The sequence below is a fragment of the Saccopteryx bilineata genome, chromosome 2, assembly GCF_036850765.1.
Source record: "Saccopteryx bilineata isolate mSacBil1 chromosome 2, mSacBil1_pri_phased_curated, whole genome shotgun sequence".
NCBI lineage: Eukaryota > Metazoa > Chordata > Mammalia > Chiroptera > Emballonuridae > Saccopteryx > Saccopteryx bilineata.
In genome coordinates this window covers 265,900,084-265,920,395 of record NC_089491.1, presented here as the reverse complement: position 1 = coordinate 265,920,395, position 20,312 = coordinate 265,900,084, and the positions used below count along the sequence as shown (strand labels likewise).

Here is a 20,312-nt window from a genome sequence, read left to right as displayed (position 1 = left end):
GGACCTTATGAAATGAGTGTGACTGTTGGACCTATTTGACAGAAGAGGACCCCAAGGGGGATGGAAGTCCCATGTCTATGGGAGGGGGGTGATTCTGGGTTTTGAATCTAGGTTGGGGGTGGGGGGCAAACTTCAGTCCGTAAACCAAAACCGGCTCCTCCCTTGCTTTGCGTGTTCAAATGGTTTGGGGGAAATCATCAGCAGAAGACTAACTACTACTTTATGACAAACCTATGATATAGAATTCCAATTTCAGTGCCCATAAATCAAGTTCAATTGGGACCCAGCCACATCCATGCACGCATGTATTCTCTACACACGCGGGGCTACAGTGGCAGAGTTGAATAGTTGCAAAAGGGACCAAGTGGACTGTGAGCCTAAAAGATTCACTACTTGGCCCTTTAAGGAAAAAAGTGTTCTGAGCCTAGCCCTAGGCTTTCTGGCCCCGGAATCTTGGCTGCTCCCATAGTGTGTGAGGGTCAAGAGAGACGCACCGTGGAGGGGTCAGGACTTGCAGGTACAGGATGCAGATGTGCAGTATGTGGGCTTGCAGAGGTGGAGGTATATTTGCAGAGAGCATGCTCAGATGGTAAATGACAGCCCCAAAGGAGCAGGTCAGGGTGTGGGCAACTGTATTCGGGAGGGGGGGGCATGTTGACAGCTAAGCCCAGATGCTACTTGGGAACAGAGGCTCCCTGGAGCTCTGGAATTATTTTTCCTACATCTCAGAAGCTGCCCTGGGAAGTCCCACATTGCTTCTAGGACAGTGGTCCCCAACCTTTTTTGGGCCACAAACCGGTTTAATGTCAGAAAATATTTTCACGGACCAGCCTTTAGGGTGGGACGGATAAATGTATCACGTGACCGAGACAAGGGTCAAGAGTGAGTCTTAGATGGATGTAACAGAGGGAATCTGGTCAATTTTAAAAAATAAAACATCGTTCAGACTTAAATATAAATAAAACAAAAATAATGTAAGTTATTTATTCTTTCTCTGCGGACCGGTACCAAATGGCCCATGGACCAGTACCGGTCCACGGCCCGGGGTTTGGGGACCACTGTTCTAGGAGGTCCAGACTCTGAGGAGGGTAAAACCATTATAAGTGTATTGTATAACAAAGCCTTTCTCCGTGTCTCTAAAGACCACCCCTGTTTTACTGATCGAGTGGGGCACTGGTGAGGACACGCCTCCCAGACTCCAGCTGCACTGACTTTCATCTGCAGGGGCACAACTGGCCAGGAGCCCCAGCAGCTGTCTCTGAAACTGACATCCACCTGAAGCCGACACAATCACCTGTGTCGATCTTTCCTTAGGCTGCATGGACAGCCCTGGACACTTCCGTTCGACCTTCTTCCCCTTCCTTCTCTTGGGGTCAGACTTGTTTTGATGTATCTGACTCCCTTCCCATTTTATCTCACAGAGTTTCCCCTAAGAAAAGTCCTCAGCCCTGGCCAGTTGGCTCAGTGGTAGAATGTTGGCTGGGCATGTGGATGTTCTAGGTTTGATTCCTGGTCAGGGCACACAGGAGAAGCAACCATCTGCTTCTCCACCCTTGCTGACCAGCACTCTGTCCCCTCTCCTGGACAGCAGATAAAAGCTAAACCATCCTTTGCTGGTGGCTTGCATACTGGGGAGGGACCCCCACTGGGAGAGACTCAGGCAGACTTCCTGGGTAGGATTCTTCCTGAGCAAGGCTTTGCAGCAGCTTGGAGCAGATGAGTCCGCAGTTTCTAAGCAAGGGTAGTGGCAGTTGTGATTGCTGGCTTTGCCTTTCCACGGGAGGCCCCTTTGCTTTGAAATCCCATCTATAGCTCCTCTGCACTGGAAAAGGCTTATCTTTAAAACAGGGCATTGTGGGATTCTCTGTTTCTTTTTCTTCTAAGCATTGGCTAAGATGGAACTAATGAGAGAGAGCTCCAGGGTTCCAAAGGAAGGAGGAATGGCAATTTCTGCTGTGGTCAAAGGACTCTGAGATTCAATGAGGTCACTCTTGTTCTATCAGGGCTTAGAATCAGGAGAAGGTCAGGACCTACCCACATGGACCAGCCAATATGGTGACTTTGCTGGCAAACTAGATATCGGGACTGCTTGCTCAGGACTGCCATCTGCTGGAATATCATTGTAATACTATATAGTACAATTCCCCAAGGACAAAGGAGGTGGAAAGGAACCCCCTGGGGTGGTAGGAGGCAGGGACCCACCTTGCTGAGGACCAGCAGACGCTGCTTCTCTTTCTCGCTGGTGGCCAAGGAGGCAAACTGCTGCAGCTGCAGTGGCGTGGGTGGCGTGGTGATGTCCAGGTAGTACTTGAAGGCCTGGAAGATGGTGCAGGGCGGGAGGCGGTGCTCATCCGTCCAGTTACTGATAACTCCTGTGGAGGCCCAGTGACGGTTAGGGGGTCGGGTGGGGGAAGGACAGTCTGAGCTCTGAGGGCTTGGGTCCAAGTTAGGATGGGGCTGGCTGAGCCCAACCACCCTCTCCACCTTCCATGTCCCCCATCTCCACTTCATGGGGCAAGGAGCCATTCCAAAGCCCACTGAGCGGACTAGTCCAAAAATTAAACAAACAAACAAACAAATATTAAAATAGCACGAGACAGTCCCTGGCATTCTACGCACTGAGCCACCAACGGAGCGTGAGTGAGGAGTCTATTTTGGCTCTGTCTGTCCTCTCGCGGTATCAGCCCCTCACTCCTGAGTGGGATTCTAAGTGTTTAAAGCCATAAACATGCTTTAACACTTGCCTACTACTTTCGTATGGCAAGGACTATTCTCAGCACTTTATATTATGATTTGTACAATCCTTCTCATCTCCCCAAACTCATGAGACTCTCCGGGATAGTAAGTGCTATTGTTAAAAAGGAGAAAGATTTATGCGATCTGAAGAGAAACCAGAGTAGTAGGTGCTATTGTTAATCTCCCTTTTGCGATTGAGATCAGTGGGAGCACAGAGAGGTTAAGGAATTGGCCCACGGTCACACAGCTCATAAGTGTAAAGTGAGGCAGTCCGTCTTCTAGCTAGCACACGTACACCTCTGTGTACGTTTCATTCATTCAATGTAAGCCCTAAACACAAGCCTCTCCTTCATCAGGGACTCAAAGGACAAGAAGGCACAGTTCCAACATGAGGAAGAACTGGCTGGCTTGGGTTTATTATGAGAAGGTTTCTCCAAAGTGGTGCCCTCCAAAGGGGTTTGCCCCAGGGCTTTGACGACAGGCTCCTTCCACCTTCTGCCCTGACTGCACACCCTCGCTCCTTTGCAAAGGTGAGGTGTCACTGTAGCACAGGCTGCCGTGCAAGGTCACCGCTGTGCCTCGTACCCGAGCCCTGTGCTCCCTTGTACCTACTGAGATGAAGCCCTGAGACCCATCTGCCTTTGCAAGTTCTTCAACAGGAATATCAAGAACGGTCACTGAAATAGGTTGGAACTTGATCTAATGAGGTCAGAAATACAGTTTCATGCCTGGTGGGCCATGGAGCTTCTAGGAGGATTCTAAGAGGGGGCAGGGCCAGATTTCAGCTGCTGTTTACTCTGTGGGCAGGGATGACACAAAAAGGAAGAAGCTCACATCAGCCCGATGATGAACCATGGGTGTCGGGCATCGTAGACAGTCAGTCAGGTGGGCCAAGGTTGCTCAGCCAACAGAAATGGGGAGTCTTTTGTCTCATAAGCTGGAAGCGACAGAGCCCTACTCCTCTACCTGGATTGGCGATTGGGGCCAAGAAGGGGTGTCTTTCCCACCAGAGCCAACCAGACTTCTGTCCCCATTGTTGTTTTCCCAGACACACACTGCCTCTGAAACTCCTGGACAAAGGACAAGGGAAGGGCTCTTGGGAGTGGCCAGGCGGGGTGCCTGGCGTGGCCGCCATTACCCAAAGCTGTGTTCCGCTCCTCCAGCAGCTCCATTTTCACCAGCTGGTTGACAGGAGGCGCGTCCTCCAGTCGCTCGATCAGGGCATTCACGAGGTCCTCGCGGTTGCCAGGGAAGACGCCCAGGTGGTCTCCAGGCTGGTACTGCAGCTCCTGATTCCCGTTGGTGTGGAGACGCACGAAGATGGTTGATCGGCTAGAGGGAAGAACCAGGGAACAATCAGATAAGGGCCACCAACTCCTGCCCCCTTTCCTTGCTCCTTGGTCGGTCCTGTGGCTGCAGTTTCCCTCCTTCCATTCCCCTGGGGGCCCGAGCCAACCAGGCTTCTGTCCCCATCATCTCCACACCACGGCTTTCAGCAAGGTCACCCGTGAGCACCTCCTTGCAAATCTAACAGCCGCTGCCCAGTGCTCACGCTGGCCACGGGTGCAGCACAGGCCCTGGTGGCTTACTTCCTCCTTCTCACAGATTCTAGAACGCAGTCCTTTGCAGGTTGCTTTCTGTGTCCCCAACCTCTGGTCATTGGCTCCTCTTCCACTGCCATCCCTCCCCCTCCAGGGTTTAGTCCTCTGAGCTTTTTTTTTTTTTTTTTTTGCTATATTTCTGCCCCTGCTTTTCTTTTCTCCATAGCAGGTGCCATCATCTGACCTGTAGTAGAGTTTACTTTTTTATCTGATTTGTGGTCTGTTCCCCTGCCTATCTGCTGGCCCCCACGAAGACGTAAACTCTAGAGAACAGCATGGATCTGTTTTGTTTACGGCTCTATGCCTAGCACCGAGGACAGTGCACAGCACATAGTAGATGTTCAAGAAATATTTGTTGGTTGAAGGAACCTCAGACTCCTAGCAGCCAGAACAGGCTTAGTTCTCAGTACCAGTGGGGGTCCTTTCAGCAACTACGACCCTATTGGAGCCAAGACAGTGGCGTCTCCGATCTGTGACACCACCCCCCACCCCGCCCCAGAATCCTAAGCCCCACACCCTTTTGTAACTGGAGGTCCTCATGTCGTCATGGAAAAACAGACAAGGCCCTGGCCTGGAGCTCGGGTTGTTGTTAAACGCAAATCCACGGATATTATAAAACTGAGAGGTCCTGGGAGAGAACCCAGAGAGAACCTCGTTTACACCTGCCCATCGCGCCCTCCACATGGACTTCTGTATTTCAAGTGCAGGAGGCCCGTGCTAAGGGAATGGCTTCAGGAATGAATTCTCAGAGGAGGATGACTCTGGCCCTGTTAAAAAGTTTTAGTACAGATCCTCCGTTTCACACCCTATCTGAAAACTTTGGGATTGCTCACACTTCGGTCAGTCAAATCCTTCGTACACCTCGGGTTACAGATGCATTGCAGAGCTGTTTTTTTCTTTGTGGCCAATTGGTTTTCAGTTGATGGAGAACTTAATATTCCATGTGAAGTTTCATATTTTCCCTTGAATAATCAACACTTGGATAAACCAAGGGGACAGGCTATTGAAAGGAGTTTTTTGCGTCACCAAGAGCCGTTTTGTGCTGCAAATAGCTACCATTATGAAAAATAGCTTCGCTGGCACACTCGCTTTTGAGGGTGTCAAGTAATGTTTTTGAAGCAAGGCACCTCCGTCCTTTGTTTATTGGGGAATCTGGTGATTGAAATTGTGCATGGCGGTGTTACGGTCTAGGGTCCCATTCTCCTTCTCTGCGCAGATTTTGCCCTCTCTGGGGTACTGATTTTGTCAGTTATAGGAACTTGCATGACCTCTACTGTTCTGAGCTCACACCCTCTTGGTTCCCAGAGAGCCAAGACATATCCCACCCGCATCCCCGCCTAGCTCCAGGAAGGGACTTAGTGGAGGCAGACAGCCAGCAGGTGGCGCTGTGGAGTCGCTAATGTGGAAGACTCGGAGACAACCACAGGAAGCCTTTGAAAGGCTGGCAAATCAATTCTCACTTTCTCCCAGATCATCACGACTTCTTTGGGAGGTATACTTGCCTCTGTTCTTTTTGGCCGGTACAAAATAGAGACGCAGAGGCCCCAAACTTGCTCACTTTCATGGCCCCTTGCCCCAGTCCTCTAGAATGTGGCAGAAGGGAGTCAGGCAGATGATAAAGGGGCCAGGATAGGGATGTAGCTGGCAAGTGAGCTAGAATGTCAGTCCAGGTTCTGCCTGTGCTGAGACTTTAACCAGTGGGACTTTGCAAGGCACTGAGCAGATACCACTTGCTGCATGGTTGCCAGGCACCTTGATGGGCGGGTCCTTGAGGCTTAGCCGGAAGCTGATCCCTGATGGGTAGCACTAGCCTGGAGACCGGTTGTCTTACATTTCAGTTCTGTTGGGGGTTTCTTAGGCTTCTAAGCCTAAAACATTTCTAGACTTTTTTTTAAACCTTGGAACACATACGGACCACTGAAAAGTGTTAGGGGATAAAGAAAGGGGAGTATCGGGGAGGTGGCAGCCGTTTGAGCCTTCCTTCTCCACCTCCTCCTCCAGAGTAGCCCTTGCTTGTGAGGCATTTATATCCACACATAGAAATATAACAAACACACAGGCCTGCGTGCCAGTGCTTGACAGAGGCTCAATGCCAGGCTGCCAGATTAAAGAAGAGTCTGCTAATGTCCAGACTCTTCTTTAATTAAAAAAAAAAAAGCTAATGTTTCATCTTCTGTGGAAAGGGTAAACATTGTCAAAAGCAGTTTGAGTTAATAGGTTCATTCAACAAATTTATAGAGAGTGTCAAGCACTGTTCTAGGCACTGGTGAGAGAGTGATGGATGAAGACAGTCTACCCTGTTTTCATTGGGAAGTATCTTAAAATGATCTCAAATGGGGTTGGCAGTGCGGGTAGTGAGGGGTTGGGGGCAGTGGGCTCAGAGATGATTGGATAGGATGGCCGTGGAGGCCTCTCTAGTAGTGCAGCATTTGAGTGGAGACCTGAACAATGAGAAGGAGTAGGCATGCCAAGATCTGGGTGGGTGGGGGGGGAATGGGGACGGGACAGTGTTCCTGAAAGGAGCAGTAGCACGTGCCAAGGACCTGAGGTAGAAAAGGAGGCTGGAGTGTTTGGAGAGAGATCAACACATTGCTGAGTGGTGGAAGAAGGAGGTCAGAGATCTGGACAGAGGTCACCACCCGTCATGGCAAGGAGTTTGCGTCGTGCCTCTGTTCAGTGGGAAACCACTGGAGGCTAGAGAACCGGGGAGGGATGGGTTTCAATGTACCTTTTTAAAGGAAGACTCTGGCTGCTGTTTGGAAATTGAATCTCTGAAGGCAAAGCCAAGAAACAAGGAGACAGGTTAGGTGTCTGGGGCAGCCACTCAGATCTGAGGTCATCAGGGCTTTGCTCAAGGTGGCGGATGAGGGTTAGATGTGCAGTGTGAGGGGCAGCAGGGAGGAGACTTGTGTTTTTGGCTTAAGGCTTATGCTGATGTTCTCTGCTACCACGGGGAAGGCTGGGGAGAGGCCGTGTGCCCCAGGGGGATGGAAATCCAGTGTTCCACCATCGAGGACCCCATTGAAAGGTCCCACCGACCGCTAAGATAGAAGTGCTAAGGCCCCATGTACCATTGTTTTCGCCAACCCCTTCCCCTACAGGCCCCTCCACATTCTCACTGCCGATCTAAGGCCTGTCCTGCATTCTCCCTCCTCCTTCTGAGTCCCAGGACCTCCACCTGCACCCCACCCATCAGCGTTCCATTAGACTGTCTTCTGTACTGTTTGCTAATTGGTGCTCATGCGTTAGGAAACTTATTCCTGGCCAGGCAGGAACTGCATCCACTTCTCTCTTCAGACTTGCAAGGACCCTCCCTCAAAAGGCTGTTTACTTTCTCTTAAGCACTTTGTTTGCAATTACAAGTCTCCAGTGGGGCTGATTGGTGGTAGTTGGCTTACAGCCTCCTGGACCAAACAGCTGGACTTGGGCCTCAGGCAGTGAGAAAAGGGAGAGAGTAGTCTGCTTTTCCACTCAATTAACCCTTAAAAAACCTTTATAGGCCCTGGCCGGTTGGCTCAGTGGTAGAGCGTCGGCCTGGCATGCAGGGGTCCCGGGTTTGATTCCTGGCCAGGGCACACAGGAGAAGCGCCCATCTGCTTCTCCACCCCTCCCCCTCTCCTTCCTCTCTGTCTCTCTCTTCCCCTTCCGCAGCGAGGCTCCATTGGAGCAAGGATGGCCCGGGCGCTGGGGATGGCTCCTTGGCCTCTGCCCCAGGCGCTAGAGTGGCTTTGGTCGCGGCAGAGCGACGCCCCGGAGGGGCAGAGCATCGCCCCCTGGTGGGCGTGCCGGGTAGATCCCGGTCGGGCGAATGAGGGAGTCTGACTGTCTCTCCCCGTTTCCAGCTTCAGAAAGATTAAAAAAAAAAAAAACCTTTATAAAGCTGGAAAAGGTAGTAAGCCTAAAAACAGGTAGTGGTACAGAGCAGCAGCCTTTTCAAGAGGTAAACACCTAGACACACACTGATCCTTTTTGTGCCAAACCCTGTTGAAATCCTCTTGGGTGAGCCCCTCAGCGTGAGTCAGTTGCTGTCTTCCAGAGGTGGGGGGGGGGAGGACAATTATTCTGGGACTTTGGGTCCAGCGTAGCATCAAAACATTGCAAATTAACTTGCATTTTAGATATTATGGTTTAGAAAGTGATTTTGGGGGGTTTGGTCTTGCACAGTTTGTCGCTGAAAGAAATTTCTAGTAGATGCTTCTTCCCTTTCCTTTCTAACACTACTTAAGGCATGCCTTTGCACAGGGCAGAAAGGGGCAGAGAGATGTGCAGTATTTCAAATGCAGAGTCCTTTTCTATATCAGAGGTTGTTATGTTGTGATTATGGCCATTTAACTAGCTATTCAGAGGGATCGTCTTCCCAATCCATCTCTTTCATGTATGAGGACCTAGAGGAGAACAGGGAGAGCCTTGGGGTTCCAACCTGTTGGTCCTAGTCTCGAAGTCCACGTAAGAAAGCACGCATGCCAAGTTTGCAGTCATATGAAGCTGCAGTGGACACAGAATGGTAGTGGAACCCATCACACCTCTGCTCTGAGAAGGTATCTCTGATAGAGCTGTCTTGCGGCGCGGTGGACGCCACGTGCACGGGCATTCGGTATGTACTGACTTTGGAGTCAGAGAAACCCAGTCCGTGTGACCTAGAAAAAGTCACTTGCATTTTCTAATAGTCATTTCTCACATTTAAACTGTGGATGATAACGGTACCTGCTTCTTGAGGTAATCAAAACTACAGGCGATCCCACACAGAACGGGCTCAGGATGGTGCTCAGCGCACACATGAAGTGCAGGATAAATGTCAGCTGTCATCACAGCTCCCATTCTTATTTTAGGGAAGGTGTTAGGCTCGGAGGGCCTGAGGGCCTTGCCTGAGGTCACACAGCTGTTGCTGTGGCAGAGCTGGGGTTAGAACCCAGAGTTGTCCAGCTCGAGAGATCACTCTTTGTCCTATGCCATGCATGCAGAGAATCAAGCTTCCCAAAGATCGCCATGGGCTACGATTTCAAAGTGAAAGATGTTCCAGTCAATAGGGAACAATGAAAAAGGTCTTTAAAACTTTCATGGGTGTTAGAAATTTTACTTATCCGGGTGATGGGATGGATAGACTGGATCACTCTAAAAATACTTGGAAGCTAAGAGTAGAGGATAGACAAGCTTAAAAGGGAGGTCAGCGTGGCTCTTAGAACATGTGCCGTCTCGGGCAGCGGCGGCGGCTGTGTTCCGATCTGGGAGGGCAGGAATAGCCTCAGCACACTTGGCAGGGACCACAGGACCTCCACGGCACTGGGACCAGGGCTGAGAACGACACTTCCAGCAGGACAAAGTATGGGAAAGTAGGTCTCAGGAAGAGCAAATGGAACGAATGTGGGCCTGGGAGAGATCGGTCAAGGTCTTGGCTCTTTGGGGGTGTCTTCTCTGGAAGATTTGAGTTTGTTTCAGGTGTCACTGGGGAGCGTAACCGGGACCAAAACAAAGTGCTAGGAAGATAGGCTTTGGTTCTACGCAATCGTAAGACTATTTCTAAAAATTAGGACTTCGAAACACACGGTGGCTCTTTTTGCACGGTAATGAGCCTCCCGTCATTCCAAAGGAATTTAAGCAGGACTCCAGAGGAGAACCATTGCAAGGAGGAAATGCCTGGATTAAGTGATTTTGACCAAGATGCTATGGTACCCTTAGCAGTTCTGCAAGGGAGTGGTCTATATTAAAACTCCTTTATAAAACCATTCTCTTTTTTCCTTCCCCAGGGATCACCACCACCTCCTTCTCCGGCCTCTAGGCTAGAGCCTGGCGAAGGCAAAGCAGGAAACCAAGATGCTGCAACACAGCCAAGGGGTCTCGATGGCACTTGGGACGGTAACAGGAACCTAGTCCTTGGAGTCAGCAGGCGCTCCTGCCCTCTTATGGGGGCTTCCAGAGCAGAGGTGGGTGACTCAAGTGAGTGACCAAGGTGTGCCTACCTGGATTTAGGACTCTGAAGGTTTTGACGGCTGAGGAGACGAGCAGACGAGACTCGCTTTCTGTGGACATTGGACAGACCTGCGGGGAGCAAAACAGTCTTCCTGAAAGGGGTTAAACACTTGTCAGTGGACATCTTTGGCTTCTACTGACCCTCTACTCACTCCTCCACTGTCCTCTGGAGTAAAGGGAAGAGGTAAAAGAGAAGAGGTTGGGCAGGCTTTGGTTGGGTGGTTGTGGATAATGCAGAATGGGAAGCAGATCTGGCTGGACTTAGCTGAGAAGAGGGTGGGGGCCAGGGTCCTCATACTCCTGGAGAGAGATGCGTCCACACATACATTTTACAAAGTGTAGGGCAGTAGCAGTGTATTTGTTTTGGGAGGGAGACCAAAGCAATGAAACTCACTTTCTCTAAGCACCTTCCAGAGGTGAGAGCTCCCGACTTTCCTGTTTCCCGCTGTCATGAATGCTTACCCGGGAGAGGGGCGAGGAGTACCTTGTGTAAGTTCTGGGGCTTCAGCCACATAGGTGAGGCGGAACTTGTTCCTCTTCCAGCTGCGGTCATTGCTGATGAGGGAATTGTTCGCCTTCTCAATGTTGACGTCATCTCCCACGCAGAACACATCACAGGCTGCCTGTGGCACACACAGGGCTGTCAGTGACCTCTGTCAGCCAAGATGGACTCCTTTCCAACAGCTCCAAGTCATATGTATCCATCCATTCACCCATCCATCCATCTGTCATCCACTCACCCACCCACTTACCCATCCACCCACCCATCTACCCATCTATCCACCGTCCCATCCATCCATCCATCCATCCATCCATCCATCCATCCTCCACTCACTCACCCATCCATCCGTCATCCACTCACTCACCCACTCATCCATCCATCCACCCACCCATCCATCCACCTATCCACCCATTCATCCACCCACCTACCCACCCATCTGTCCACCCATCCATCCACCCACCCACCCAGCCATCCATCCATCCATCATCCACTCACTCACCCATCCATTCGTCATCCACTCACCCACCCACTCACCCATCCACCCACTCATCTACCCATCCATCCACCAACCCATCCATCCACTCCATCCACCCACCTATCCATACTCATTCATCCATCCATCCATCCATCCATCCTCCACTCACTCACCTGTCCATCCATCCATCATCCACTCACTCACCCACTCACCCATCCACCCACCCATCTACCCATCCATCCACTGACCCATCCATCCATCCACCCACCAACCCATCCATCCACTCCATCCACCCACCTATCCATACTCATTCATCCATCCATCCATCCATCCATCATCCACTCACTCACCTGTCCATCCATCCATCATCCACTCACTCACCCACTCACCCATCCACCCACCCATCTACCCATCCATCCACTGACCCATCCATCCATCCACCCACCTATCCATCCATCCATCCATCCATCCATCCATCCATCCATCTATCCACCCATCCATTATCCACTCACCCACTCACACGCTCATCCATCCAACTAACCACTCACCCACCCTCCCTCTAATCCATCCTATATTTTTTTAATGCCTTTGATGATTGGACATATCATATTTACCACTGACTTTAGGACTTAACATCTGTTTAGTATATAACTCTTTTACATTAAAGGCAAAATATAATGAATATCTGGATACCTGCATATAAATTTTCCTTTTTTTTTTTTTTTGCCAAGGTCTTAAGTTCTCTAACTTTAGTGATTCTAAGAATTACTCTTCAGCATTATTTTTTGAGATAAAAGCCATGGATCGTTCAGAAGCTTTTCAAGGGGAGCTTTTACCAATTTTTGGCCTCGTGTTGATTTTTGAGATGATCCCAATGTCCAACAAATGACGAATGGATAAACAGATGTGGTATATCCATACAATGGAATATTATTGGCCATAAAAAAGAAATGTACTTTCATGAGTGATCGGGGTTAACATCTCCAAAATCAGTCCTGTCAACCCCAGGTACTCTGGTATGATGTGATGAGGATGCCTCACTTCTGTGCTATTCTTCCCCTCAAACCCCTCGCCCCACTCTAATCTTGAGAAGAGCATGAGACAAAGTCAGGTTGAGGGACATACTACAAAATGCCTCAGCAGTACTCTTCAAAATTTTCAAGACTATAAAAGAAAAGACTGAGAAACACAGCCGAGGGGATGAAAGGGACATTAGGACTTAACATGGTCCCCGGATTTTATCTTCAAACAGAAAAAGGGGCATCAGAGGGAAACCTGGTGACACCTGAATAAAGCCTGTAGTTTAATTCCTGTTACTGTACTAATGCTCCTCCTCGTTTTGGCAAGGGGGCCACAGTTATGTTAACAGGCAAGGTGGGTGAAGGAACTCTCTGTACGTCCTTGTCACTTGATTGCAATCACAAAAAAGGAAATCTTTTAAAATGAAATAAAGGAGTGGAGCACTACAATGCTGCAATGTGGATGAACCTTGAAAACATTGTGCTACAGTGGAAGAAGTCAGGCACGACAGACCAGGTTCATACAAAAGGGGCTGAATAGGCAAACCCATGGAGACAGGAAGTAGGCTCGTGGCTGCCAGGGCTGGGGGTGGACTGTGAGGATGACGGGAACCCGGTGGGGGGGGGGGCAGCGAAAGGACAGGCTGGCTTGTAACAGGCCCTGCATCTGGGTGCTCAACGTTGGCTGATCGAGGTCGAGAACCAAACAGTTACTTTGCGGTGTGAAAAAAAAAAAGCCTACGTATCTCTTTTCTTCTTGTCTAGGAAGAAATGCAGGAAGAAGCTTATCGACACAGCGTCCCTGCACAGATATCTCTATTGCCCAGAGGCCTCAGTTTCCCCTCCTGCTCTTCCGGCATTTGCTTTCAGAATGCGAAGTATAAGGTGGCATAGCCCCCTTCTCCAGGGGTTGCTGATAAGAAGGTATTCCAGGGCCAAGGAAGGAGCAGGTCAAAGTGGGTCTACAATCATTGCTTTTTTGTTTCCCCCAGGAGGCCAACTGAAGCGTGCCTCACATGCAGATAGGAGGCCATCATTCACTCATTCTTCTGTGACTGCGTGTCTAGAATAGGATGTTCTAATGTGATGGGATTGTCCTGTGCTGTCTGATATGGTGACCGCTTGCCACTGGTGGTTTCTGAGCACCCGAAATGTGTCTAGTGCTACCGAGAAATAGACGTTGCCATCCAATTTACTTTATACACATATACATGAATGTAGAATTAATATATAATGTATGTCAGCTATATTTTATATAATTGTATATTGTTAAAGGTAAAGAGACAATTATATACTGTAAAATTTGCCATTAAAAACATACAATTCGGCCCTGGCCGGTTGGCTCAGCGGTAGAGCGTCGGCCTAGCGTGCGGAGGACCCGGGTTCGATTCCCGGCCAGGGCACACAGGAGAAGTGCCCATTTGCTTCTCCACCCCTCCGCCGCGCTTTCCTCTCTGTCTCTCTCTTCCCCTCCCGCAGCCAAGGCTCCATTGGAGCAAAGATGGCCCGGGCGCTGGGGATGGCTCTGTGGCCTCTGCCTCAGGCGCTAGAGTGGCTCTGGTCGCCAACATGGCGACGCCCCGGAGGGGCAGAGCATCGCCCCCTGGTGGGCAGAGCGTCGCCCCATGGTGGGCGTGCCGGGTGGATCCCGGTCGGGCGCATGCGGGAGTCTGTCTGACTGTCTCTCCCTGTTTCCAGCTTCAGAAAAATGAAAAAAAAAAAAAAAAGAAAAACAAACAAACAAACAAACAAACAAACAAAAAACATACAATTCAGTGGTTTTTTGTATATTGATAAGAATGTGCAACCACCAGCACTAACCACTTACGGGATATTTTCATGACCCCAAAGGAACCCCATGCCCATTAGCAGTAACTCCCATTTTCACTTCCTCAAAAACTTGGCAACCACTAATGTACTTTCTGTCTCTATAGAGGTGCCTATCCCTGACTTTTCATATAAAAGAAGTGATATAATATATGTGACCTTTGTGTCTGGCTTCACTTTGAGCATCACGTTCTCAAAGTTTATCTATGCAGTAGCATGAGTCAGGACTTCATTCCTTTTTATGGCTGAATGGTATTTCATACATTTCATTTACTCATTCATCACATTTAATGTCAATTAGTTTACCTTTAAGGTTTTTTTTTTTTTTTTTAAAATCAAGTGAGAGGCAGGGAGGCAAACAGACTCCCACAAGCACCCAACTGGGATCCACCTAGCAACCTGTCTGGGGCTGATATCCTGCTCATCTGGGACTGCTGCTCTGTTACTTGGCAACCAACTTATTTTTAGCATCTGAGGTGAGGTCATGGAGCCATCCTCAGAGCCTAAGGAAAACTTGCTCATTTGAGCCATGGCTGTGGGAGAATGGGGGTGGGTAGAGGAGCAGATGGTCACTTCTTCTGTGTGCTGTGAGACCAGGAATCGAACCTGGGACTTCCATACTCTGGGCCGACACTCTACCACTGAGCCAACCAGCCAGAGCTACCTTTAAGTTTAAACAGCCATGTGTGGCCAGTGGCTACCATATTGGCCAGTGAATATCTTGCACAAGAGGAATAAGCTTGTCCAAGTAGACAAGTTGGTGAGATTGAGTTCCAAGTCAAGGCATGGCCCTTGGTTTGGTTAAGTAACTCCATGTGTTCTGTCAACTTATCCATAAATGGGAGTGAGGGGTGGACTCCTCCCAGCCCTGAGATTCCAAGACTCGGTAACTTTTTTTTGTAGACCCACTCACTCCTTCGCCATCATGCAGGAGGTTGGAGTCAGGCTGGAGAGTATGTTTCAAGGCCACCCAAACTCATCTGGGTTGTTTAAATCTGTGTCCCGATGGATACGTGGGGGAAGAGCCAGGCTTCTCTCAGGTTTCTTCTCTTTCTGATGGATTAGGTAGTCTGTCTTTGGGGGTCAAAGGGAGAATGACTTCTCCCCCTGGGCCTCTGAGATCCGGGAAGATGGTTACCTTGAAGACCTTCTTTGCCCAGGTCCTGAAAGCCTCCTCCTGCCCACAAAGCTCATCGCCCTCCCTCATCTTCAGGATCCTCTCTCCCCCTAGCTCTTCCAGGAGGGTGTCCACAGCGTGTCCGAAGGCGCAGAAGTGAGGGTATGCCCGAGAGCCAAGGCCAAACACCGAGAACCTGCCAAGGAGACAACAGAAAGCCCTTGCTAGGGGACTTTGGGGATGTGTTATGAATAGAACTATGCCCCTCCAAATTCATATGTTCAATTCCTATCCCCCAAGGTAACTAGAGATGGAACCTTCAAGGTGGTAACTGAGATTAAATGAGGTCATGATATTAAGGTCCTACTTGAACAGGACTGCTGTCCTTATAAGAGGAAGACACCAGATACTCTCTTCCTCTCTCTGCACATGTGCAGCGGAAAGGCCATGTGAGGACACAGCAAGAAGGTGGCCGTCTGCAAGCCAGGAAGAGAGGTCTCATCAGAAACCAGTCCTTCTGGCACCTCCATCTTGGACTTCCAGCCTCTCTGACTGTGAAAAAACACATTTCCGTTGTTGAAGCCATTTGGTCTGTGGGATTTGGTTACGGCCACCCAAGCAGACTAATACATCTGGTATCCTCAGTAGGACTGCGTTTAGCCATGGTGGTCAGGTAATCCCAAGGCTATTTGGAGAAGGCCATCGTTACACCTGAGACCTGGGGATTCTCCCATCCTCTGGTCTCTCTGCGAGGTGATACGGTCCTCAGGAGAAAGTTCCCAATTTGTCCTAAGGAGGATGAGTTGGGGACAACCTTCATGCAGAACCTGTCTGTCCCTTTCTAAGCTGACCTAATTGGGAAAATCAGTCTACATTATTAGAAAGCTTACATTCTACAGGTTTTGTAATTCTACAAAACGAGATCAGTTTTAAGTACAGAGATAATGAAACCTGTAACAATGGAGGCCCCCAGGGACCTCCATGAAATTAATTTGTTTCACAGACCCTCTTTGCATGGATACCACAAAGAAACTGTTGCTGTTTGAATCGATGTGGCTCAAGTTAGTGAGATTTCTGTCTGTGTTGAGGTGGGGCTGGCTGCTTCAGTGTGGGGAGTGGACGGCTGTGCCTCAGAGGGCCCCTCCTGCCAAGTGCTCACTGTCCTACAGACACTTGGTGTCACCCTTCCAGGGCTGGGTGCTGGCTGTAGGTCTTGACCTCTTTGGGAGTGGAATGACAGGTTCACAAGTGGGGCAAGAACACCCACCCCACTTCCTCCCCAGGCCAGAGAGTTCTGCTGTAGACTGTCCCTCTCAGACAAGCCAAGGAGTGGAGTTGTTTAACCTACTCCACACAGCGTCCGGCTTTGTCCCCAAATCTCATTTTTTTTTTTTTTAGGATGAGGGGGCCGAGATGGTGAGAGGCTGGGGTGGGGGATGCGGGAAGGAGGCAGGAGAATTTGGGAAGACACTCTCCATCATGGAGGATGGACCTGAGACAGGTGCAGGTGGCTCACGGGTCAAATGAAAGTTAACATAGGCTAGTAATCCACTGCTCTCCAATCCACATTCATGCTCTCCCATCCCCTCTCCTCTTCTCTCCTGACCCCGTCCCCCAGGACCCCGGGGCCTTTCTGAGGACAGTACAATGGTACACATGCAACACGGTGGTGTGGGAGGTTGGCAGCAGAGAAGGCTGTGTGTGAGTGTGTGTGTGTGTATGTGAGTGTGTGTGTGAGTATGTGTGAGTGTGTGTGTGAGTGTGTGTATATGTGTGTGAGTGTGTGTATATGTGTGTGAGTGTGTGTGAGTATGTGTGTGAGTGTGTGTGTGTGTGTGTGTGTGTGAGTATGTGTGCACGCCTTGGTGGTCGGGAAGTAAATGGGAAATCTCTGCACCTTCTCCTCAATTTTGCTATGAACCTAAAACGGCTTAAAAATTAAGTCTATTAAAAAGTATACTAGTGGTTACCAGGGGAAAGGGGCTGGGGAGAAAGAGGTGTAAAGAGGGACAAATACAGGGCAATGGAAAATGATCTGACCTTGGGTGATGGGCACACAATGCCCAACAGTTCAAATAATACAGAGATGTTCACCTGAAACCTGTGTACTCTTACTGATCAATGTCAACCCATTACATTTAATTAAAAAAAAATGTGTATTGATGGACATAATACTTCAATAGCCAGGAATCTGTGATCTGGATTATTTACTAAGCATTGCTCACTCTGTAACTAGGTCCAGCCCCCCTAGAGCCCTCCCTGTCCCTGATGCCCGAGCCCCTGGCTTACCTCACATTTGCCAGGGGCCCGGCGCTCTCGAAGTTGTCCCTGAGGTCCGGCCCATCGCCTGACGACTTGCGGGAGTCGGAATAGGAGGAAACGCTATTGAACCGGACTTTGTAGCTCCTGCCAAAATGACAGAGTCATGAGCTCCTGTTTGGAGGCGCCTCCTGAGGTCAACACCCCGATGTATCTCCAAATGACCTGTCCTGGTTCTAGGAACCTCTCTTGTGTGATGAGTGAGACCATAACATTCTGGTGGCCTCCTCTGTAATAAATCAAATCACCCTCACCCACCTCATGATCATGGCTAGCCAGCTGTACTTGGATTCGTGCATATGAAAAGGTTTTTGGGCCCTGGCTGGTTGGCTCAGTGGTAGAGCATCGGCACGGTGCATTGAAGTCCCAGGTTTGATTCCCAGTCAGGGCACACAGGAGAAGTGACCATCTGCTTCTCCACCCCTATCCCTTCCTCTCTCTCTCCCTCTTTCTCTCTCCCCTCCTCCTGCAGCCATGACTCATTGAGCAAGTTGGCCCTGGCACTGAGGATGGTACCATGGCCTTGCCTCAGGCACTGAAATAGCTCGGTTGCTGACCAACAGAGCAACAGACCCTAGATGGACAGAGCATTGCCCCCTAGTTGGTTTGCCGGGTAGATCCTGGTTGGGGTACATGTGGGAGTCTGTCTCTCTGCCTCCCCACTTCTCAGTTAATAAAAAATAAAAGGTTTCTAACCACCGTCAACTCAGGAAACTGAGACCCAGACAGTCAAAATGATTTCAACGGCAAGAAGTCAGGAGTAGAACAGACCACCCCTAACCATTAGACCACTCTCGCTTGCTCCCCATATTTGCACATGCAGAAGAATCAGCCTGGGGCTCGTTATGCAGATCCTGATTCAGTAGGTCCGGGGCAGGGCCTGAGGCTGCATTTGTAATAAACCCCCAGGAAATGCTAACGCTGCTGGTCCCCGGACCTCAGGTTAAGTAGCCAGGACCCAGATTTGTATCGTCCCCTGTGGTCACCATGGACTACCTGTGGTTATTTAAAGTTAAAGCTAAATTAATTCAATGAAATAAGATTAAAAGTTCTGCTTCTTGTGTGCACTTGCCACACGTCAAGGGCTCAGCAACCTCGCGTGGCCAGTGGTGGCCGCGTTGGGTGGCAGAACTACAGAACATTTACATCAACCTAGAAAGTTTTATTAGACAGTGCTCTTTCTGTAAGGTTATGGTCCCTAGACGTTTCAAGGGTCTGTCACCTTCCACATTTCAAGTCCACATGAGACATGCTTGACACTGTCACCGGGTAGGGAAGGAGACAGGGCTTCTTATTAAGTTGTTTTGAAGGGGAAGGAAGCTGTCACCATTACAGGCTTGAGAGCCTTGAGATTTGAGGAAACAAAACCAAACCCTGATTTCCCAATTTTTCTCCAGAAGTGATGTTTTGTTCTCAGGCAGGGTAAAAACAAAACATAAAGCCAGAAAGTCCCCAAGACCAGAAAACAAACAAACAAACAACCCCCCCCACAAAAAACACCCACTAAAACCAACCCAACATAAAAACCCAAACCCCCAAACAAAACAAAAAATAACAAAACACAAAAACTCGATACACCAATCAGAGAACAGGAGATGAAAAAAGAAACAGCGCATTCTGGCAGCAGGGCGTCTAAGCTGGACGTTCTACAAAGTTCTCGCTTCAGTGTCGGGAAAATTCTAAATATATGGAAGCGTATTTTCTGCCCTAAAAATAGTTGCCCATTGAGTCACTATGCCAAATAAACCATGCAACATATGAGGGGGTGGCTGTGTTGTTAGTGTGGGAGGCACGGCGGATGGTGTGGGGTAAGAGAAGCAGCACGTATATTTGTCTGAGGGTTGAGGTTTTTCCAAATGCTCTCCCCTGTATTGTTATCCTCTGGTCCTCGCAACAGCTCCCAGAGCTGATCAGGGCAGAGAGAGCTTCTCCCCGTTTGGCAGATGAGAAAGACTGAGGCCCAGAGAGGTCAAGGGACCTGCTCAAGGTCGCTTAGTAGGTTAGTGGCACAGCCTGGGTTAGAACTGAGGTCTACCTTGAAACCTGGATGTGGCCTTGGATGTGTTGGCATGGGGCATGCATGTGCACATGTGCACACACGTCTACATGCATGCATGCACGCACACACACATGTGCATGCATGCACATGCACACCCACGCACACATGCTCTACCTGAGCTGGCTGTCACGGGCTGCAGCCAGACCACGGACTTCTGTGTCACCTCGGGGGAGGGGAGGCCCTTTACGGGGAAAGAAACGCAAGCGTTCCGGGTACCTAGAGGGGAGAATGGATGGTGCCCTATCTCTCCCTGAAGGAGGGGTGAGGGGAGCCTGCTGGAGACCACCCAGGACGGGGTGGGGAGGAGAGGGGCCGGGACAGTGAGTGCTGGAGTTGGGCACAGAATAGGGGCTGAGCACAAGGGACACTTTTGTCCCCTGGATACGGAATGTATGTGAGTTTGGCAACACGTGCTCAGCTACAGGAAGGCCAGGAGGGGTTTTCTGCAAAACACAGCCATCTGCAGCCCTGGCTGCCCCGCTGAAGACGGGGTCTGCTCCGTGCTGGAGGAGACACTGTGCGGCCTCACCGAAAGGCAGCTCAGTGCGCACGTGCCACACGCACTCGGCTTCATGGGGGATTTAAGGGCTGTTCAAGGGTAATTTTGGCTACAGGTGTTTTTCACCTTATGAAACATCTTTAGAGCCCAGCCCCACACGAGATGCAATTTCACCATGAACATCCTTTGAC

General features: G+C 49.9%; 1 protein-coding gene across 5 annotated transcripts in view; it reads right to left on the bottom strand.

Annotated features, from left to right (window-relative positions):
- NOS1 (nitric oxide synthase 1) overlaps positions 1-20,312 on the bottom strand; it is a 153,272-nt gene that overhangs the window by 8,561 nt on the left and 124,399 nt on the right. For 4 of the 5 annotated variants that reach the window (XM_066260480.1, XM_066260482.1, XM_066260481.1 and 1 more), the window contains 7 exons: positions 19,737-19,838; positions 17,534-17,650; positions 15,266-15,440; positions 10,789-10,927; positions 10,295-10,373; positions 3,875-4,068; positions 2,203-2,372 (listed from right to left, as the gene is read on the bottom strand). In XM_066260480.1, the coding sequence (XP_066116577.1) occupies positions 2,203-2,372; positions 3,875-4,068; positions 10,295-10,373; positions 10,789-10,927; positions 15,266-15,440; positions 17,534-17,650; positions 19,737-19,838 (976 nt within the window). The remainder of the gene's footprint in view (positions 1-2,202; positions 2,373-3,874; positions 4,069-10,294; positions 10,374-10,788; positions 10,928-15,265; positions 15,441-17,533; positions 17,651-19,736; positions 19,839-20,312) is intronic. The other variant, XM_066260484.1, reaches the window with a different exon arrangement.